Source organism: Bombina bombina, chromosome 5 (assembly GCF_027579735.1).
Source record: "Bombina bombina isolate aBomBom1 chromosome 5, aBomBom1.pri, whole genome shotgun sequence".
In the NCBI taxonomy this organism is placed as follows: Eukaryota; Metazoa; Chordata; class Amphibia; order Anura; family Bombinatoridae; genus Bombina; species Bombina bombina.
Genome location: NC_069503.1, coordinates 51,555,365 through 51,562,062, shown reverse-complemented (window position 1 = coordinate 51,562,062; position 6,698 = coordinate 51,555,365). Strand labels below are relative to the sequence as shown.

The following is a 6,698-nucleotide window of genomic DNA, read 5'->3' as shown; positions in this document are numbered from 1 at the left end:
GTTTATCTGATACGTTTAATATAACTAATGGAACCAGGCAGGGCTGCCCACTGTTGCCGCTGTTATTTGTTCTGTCTTCCGAAGCCCTTGCCCAAAAGATCCGACTGAATGAGAGAGTTTGTCCTCTTTAGGATAATTGTAAAAAGGTTTGTACACTGTGTATATAAAGTTTATTTGTGTGTAAATATTTGGTGTTTTGTGATACCTGATTTCAATAAAAAACATTTTTTCCCACTTTCTAAACATGTAAAAGGTTTCTTGTGAATCATTTCATGAGTTTTCAGATTAGACACTTGTGTAAAACTTTATCCACACTCTGTACTCGTGAAAGGCTTTTCCCCTGTGTGAATCCTTTCATGCTTTTTCAGATCACTCTTTTGTGTAAAACTTTTTCCACACTCATTACATGTGAAAGGTTTCTCCCCTGTGTGGGTCTTTTTGTGATACATAAGGCATATTTTAGATGTGAAACATTTCCCACACTCTGTACACATGAAAGGCTTTTCCCCTGTGTGAATCCTTACATGAGTTTTCAGACTACCCTTTTGTGTAAAACTTTTTCCACACTCTGTACATGTGAAAGGCTTTTCTCCTGTGTGAATCCTTTCATGCTTTTTCAGTTCATTCATTTGTTTAAAACTTTTTCCACACTCTGTACACGTGAAAGGCTTTTCCCCTGTGTGACTCCTTTCATGCTTTTTCAGTTCATTCATTTGTGTAAAACTTTTCCCACACTCTGTACATGTGAAAGGCTTTTCCCCTGTGTGAATCATATCATGCTTTTTCAGATCATTCATTTGTGTAAAACTTTTTCCACACTCTGTACATGTGAAAGGCTTTTCCCCTGTGTGAATCCTTTCATGCTTTTTCAGATCATTCATATGTGTAAAACTTTTTCCACACTCTGTACATGTGAAAGGCTTTTCCCCTGTGTGAATCCTTTCATGAGTTTTCAGACAATCCACTCGTGTAAAACCTTTTCCACACTCTGTACATGTGAAAGGCTTTTCTCCTGTGTGAATCCTTTCATGAGTTTTCAGACTACCCTTTTGTGTAAAACTTTTCCCACACTCTGTACATGTGAAAGGCTTTTCTCCTGTGTGACTCCTTTCATGAGTTCTCAGACTACCCTTTTCTGTAAAAGATTTTCCACACTCTGTACATGTGAAAGACTTTTCCCCTATGTGAAACCTTTCATGCTTTTTCAGATCACTCATTTGTGTAAAACATTTGCCACACTCAGACAATGTATGTGGTTTCTCACCTGTGTGAATTTTGTAGTGTTCTAGTAGAGGAGACTTCCATCTAAAGCTTTTCTCACATTCTGTAGATTTCAAAGCTTTCTCCTTTGTATGAATCATTTGGCTAGACTGTGGACTTTTCCCTTCTTTAATATGATTTGAAAACTCAGTAAATGTGTGTGGTTTAGCCTCTGGGATAATAATTTCACTAGATAAGTCATAAATGTTGTCCTCTTGTTTGATGACTAAATTACTCTCTGTACACAATGATTGCTTCCCAGTTCCTGCCAATTCACCATCTTCTCTAAATATCTGCTGTGATATCCCCAATGTTTGTGAATAGTCATTAGTGTCTAAGACTTTTGGAGTTTGCGGTATCATTCTGGTGTTTCCTGTAGTGAAGGATGGATATGAACTATTCAAGTGTTTGTCTACATAAAAATAAATGAAATAAAGAAAATTTAGAATGTTTATTCATTTATAATATAATCCATCTCAATAAAAAACATTTTTTTATACTCAAAAAATGTCTTCCATTTTTAATTTTTTTAATTTATTTACCTGTAAATCACAAATTAAAAAGGATAACATAGAATGTAAACATTACTACATCATAGAAAACTAAATTACTGATTATGGATGAAAACAAGTAATAGGGCCGCATTAAACAAGGTGCGTGTGGATAATGTTCTCAGCCAGGGAACAAGTAAATCTGTATTCTGGGCAAGAGAGGTGGCATCCACCATCCTCATTTAACATTGCACAAGCAACTGCACATACAGCCCTGCCCAGCTCATGCTTAACAAGTTGGGTGAGAACCTGATGCCTCAATCATCACAGACTAATCATCAGTGTGAATGTTTTGAGAGGGTAAGATGCAGTTACCGTATGATAATCTTTAGCTTTTGGCTGTGGTTCTAATTATACAAACAGCCAAAAACTTTTAGTTTCATAATACTCACTGTAAAATTAAGCACACAAATCAGTGGTGGTTCTGGGGTGGGGAACACTGGGGGAGTTGTGGTTGTTCCACAAATGGGAACAAGGTAGGCATAAGTGTAGTTGTGGGTGTTCCATGAGTGAGGTCAGGGGAAGGTGGAGTTGCCGGTGTTCTGAGTAATGAACCAGGTCAGGGGGTGAGGTTAGGCTGTTGTTGGACATACTACCCTAATCATCAGCCCAAAAGAGGTTGCTCCTTCTTTATAACGTCACTGACACAAATGTTCTCAAAGATGCAGATATAAATATAATAGTTTATATTTGTTTAATGAGCGATCTATTCTATTTTCCCAGTAATTAAAGTCAGCATAATATCTATTTTACTCACCTAACACATATGAGTTCATGCTGATAACAGGCTCTAATGTCTGTGCTCAGAAAGAAGGTTCCCTTATTCACTCCAGTTACATCAATACCTGATATCTCTCAGTGCTCTGGCTGTGTCTGTAAAAAGTATATTAAATGGTTTAGACAGATAATAATAAATAATGGTCCTGATTAACTGTACGTATGGTATAATTAAAGGCACACATAACAATTCATGTAATACAGATCAGCTGATTAGGTTATTACATATGTGCTGTTGATTCACCACAAGGATTAAGTACAGTTAGCTCTGTGAGTGTTATAATTGCCCCATAAATATGAATCTTCCCAGATCTATACAACATAATGGTAGAAAATCTATTTAAGCTGGGCCATATCATAACTTTATAAATATATTATCTTTGTTTTCTATCATTTATTTGAAACAATATTTTCTCCTGAAAGAAATGTTGTTAACTATCAGTTGTTTAAATATAAGTTAAATTGGATACTGCAGTATTGGTATTGTACTTCCTACTAATTCTCACTGTCAGAGATTTTGTATCTGTCATGTGCTCCACCCCCAGTCCTTTAACTTCTCTTGGTCAGTACTGAGTTGTCTTAAATCACAATGCAAGGGGGTGTGGGAGAGATAGGCACATAAATGTTAATTTCAATTGTTATCTTGGAATGAGTTAAGAAAATAAAGAATTTTTGTGTTTAGATAGAGTGATAATATAATGAGATGTTCTTTTGGCAAATTCAGTCTATTTAAAAGGACCATAAAATACAGAATTACAAAATCAACAGATGCATAATAAAAATACAATGCAACAAAACTTACTATGAATTTAAAGTGATGGTAAAGTTGCAACGTTTTGTGCGCTTATCTAGGTAGCCTATATGTTTATGAACAAAGTCGCTAAGCTTGTTTTGTTTTTTGTATACTTTCTAAATAATAAATGACTAATCTAAAAAATCTGTGTTACTGTACCTTGCTCCTCCCCCATTGTACTTCCTGCTCTCATATATGTATAATGTAGAGAGCGGTCCCACCTGCTCTCTACGTCAGCATCTAGGCTCACTCCCAAGACAGTAAGCTTTGCGCATGCGCAAGTCTAATCTCTCAGTCACAATGTAAACAATGAAGCATGCTATTCATTGTTTACTATTGTGCTAGAGAGCTGTCTTCCATATTGTATTAGATGGGATTCCCTAGTATGATCGACGCGCATGCTTTACAGGGAGCATGCTTTCACTTTGCACGGCTGCAACATAGCTTGCGCATGCACTATAGATAAAGTGGGCGGATTAGCTAAAGTCCTGGTCACGTAACGGCCAAGATTTCAACTGGAGGAAAAGGAAAACGTCACAGAAGAAAAATCTATGACACAGAGCTGGGTGGAATACGGGACACTAGGAATTAAATGTTAAAACTGTAAGAACTTTAATGTCATTGATTAAAAAAAAAAAAATGATGAATGAAAGTAATATTTTTTTCCCTAAAGCTAGCAAATGCCAGTTTGACCACTGCGCAACTTTACCATCACTTTAAAAAGAGCAGTAGATTGTTTTCTGGTAAATGTAGTTCTGCACCTGTACCATGTGACAGCTATCAGCCAATAACAGACTCCTGTACTATGTGACAGCTATCAGCCAATAACAGACTCCTGTACCATGTGACAGCTATCAGCCAATAACAGACTCATATTTTTATATAATGTGATCTCCTGCATATGCTAAGTAGGAGCCGGAGCCTCAGGTCATTTAAAAGGCTGTGTACAATTTAATAATGAAAATAAATTACAAACAGCAAACAGTTATTTTACATAAAAATAAAGCTAAAGGAGACATTTCCCATACACTTTATACTATTTTATACACCGGTAAAACAAGTCATTAGAAACACATTAAAGGGACAGCAAAGTCACAATTAAACTTTTATGATTCAAATTTAAACATCTTTCCAATTTCCTTCTATTATCAAATCTGCTTTATTCCCTTGGGGACCTTTGTGACAAAGCTTATAATGCACTATGATGCGCTAGCTGCTGATTAGTGGCACATACAAGCTTCTTGTCATTGGCTCACCTTATGTGCTCAGCTAGCTCCTAGTAGTGCATTGCTGCTGCTTCAGTAAAGGATACCTAGAGAATGAAGCAAATATAAGTTGGAAAGTTGTTGAAAATTATATGTTCTATTTAAATGATGAAAAACATTTGGGGTTTCTTGTTATTTTAAGGGGAAAACAAATTTACAGGACACTGTCCCTTTAAGTCTGTGATCATGTGACATAAACAGCAGCAGCTGAAGGCGCAGAATACACTTACTAAGGTCTTTACTAACAACAAGAATCAGTCACAGATCAGTGGGATAAACGTTCTGATGATAAACAGGTGCAGCTAATAGAAATAAGAAATGTATTATAAAATAACCTCATTAGAAATAAAATAATATGCAGATCACAAGATATTTATCATTAGATCAGTATATGTGATGAGACTGATACAACAGGGCCATAAGCTGAGTGATATTTATTACTGGAGCAAATAGCAGCTTCACACTAATATTACATGAAAATGGTTTATCTCAGCTCTACAGTTAATTATAAACCTATAGGGAAATACAGGATTCTAATTGGCTGATACTTAAAAATCTATTGCTCATTGGATAACAGGAACAACACCCACAAATGTATTATTGGACAGACCTCCTCAAACTTCAAAATGTTGTTTGGTTTTGCTACAAACATTCATTTTACAAAATGCTATAAATCATTATTTATTAAATTGGGCTTTTTAAATTAAAGAACTTAATATTAAATTACTTAACACAGCATGAAAAATATAGAAAACAAATTAAATGCAGTGGACTTTTTATTTAAACTCAGTTGATGTCAGGTTTTGCCTATTACCGTTTAGCAGAAGCTCTGTAAGTATGAAGTCTCTCTGGTTCCTCCTGTGATATCACTGAGTGTTACACAGATATTTATACTAATGTGGGAGTGTCACCTTTCTCTGTGTGACTCACATGAGTACAACTTGTCAGTTGGGAGACAATGAGAGGGTCACACCTGGCCTTTTGTTCTCATATAGATGTCTATTGTCCCCTCTGGTGTCACATGAATACAGAGTCCCTGCCTCCCCCTCAGGGTGTGATTATCAGATGGATAAGTAATGAGGAAACAAACTGTTTATTTAAATGTGAGAGATTTTTCTGTTGTGTCCTAAACTATCTCAGGATACAGCATTATACTATCTTTTTATTGATGGGAATTGTTATTTTAACACAATTTAGTTGCAATCAGAAATATAATATTAACCTGTTATTAGATACATGTGAGATACAATGCTGAGTATTTCAGTACTAATAATTTAACCCTTTTATTATTTGTTCACTAACTGTATAATCTAATGTTTATTTTTCTAATCTTTCTACCATACATCTTTTATATACACACACACACAGTATCCCACAAAAGTGAATACACTCCTCACATTTTTGTAAATATTTTATTATATCTTTTCATGTGACAACACTGATGAAATGACACTTTGCTACAATGTAAAGTAGTGAGTGTACAGCCTGTATAACAGTGTAAATTTTCTGTCCCCTCAAAATAACTCAACACACAGCATTAATGAACAAACAAAAAGGGGTTGCAATAGCACTACACACATAAAGAGGGGGTGCCCTATATGGCTTATATTAGGGTTTACCTTGTGGGCTGGAGTGCTTGTGCATGGGTACAATTAGCAACAGAAAGTCAAAAATAAATTTGACTAAAAAGTATGCACTTTTACAGCACTTCCATCTCCCCTAGTCTGTCTGACATCATTTTCTAGGAAGTGGAAAACTTATTCAAAATTAAAACAACTTTTATTACAAAAATAACTCTTAAAGGGACAGTCTACCATAGAATTGTTATTGTTTTAAAAGATAGATAATCCCTTTATTACCCATTACCCAGTTTTGCATAACCAACACTGTTATATTAATACACTTTTTACCTCTGTGATTACCTTGTACCTAGGAACCTTCTTCCAACCCCCTGATCACATGTCTATGACTGTTTATTATCTAATGTCTTAAATTTAGCATTGTTTTGTGCTAAATCTTAAATAACCCCCTGTGCCTGAACACAGTGTTATC

General features: G+C 35.4%; 1 protein-coding gene across 1 annotated transcript; it reads right to left on the bottom strand.

Annotated features, from left to right (window-relative positions):
- Positions 1–245: 245 nt before the first annotated feature.
- LOC128661297 (gastrula zinc finger protein XlCGF26.1-like) lies at positions 246–2,631 on the bottom strand. The gene is made up of 3 exons (XM_053715567.1): positions 2,569–2,631; positions 1,194–1,672; positions 246–1,163 (listed from the first exon to the last, which is right to left on the bottom strand). Exons 1-3 carry the CDS (start codon positions 2,585–2,587, stop codon positions 306–308), a joined length of 1,356 nt encoding a protein of 451 aa, XP_053571542.1. The 5' UTR covers positions 2,588–2,631; the 3' UTR covers positions 246–305.
- Positions 2,632–6,698: the final 4,067 nt, after the last annotated feature.

Excerpts from the sequence above, each read along its gene's own strand:
- LOC128661297 (XM_053715567.1), bottom strand. Across the intron at positions 1,164-1,193 it reads GTGATCTGAAAAAGCATGAA|TGTACAGAGTGTGGAAAATC; the intron begins AGGTTTCACATA and ends AAGTCTTTCACA.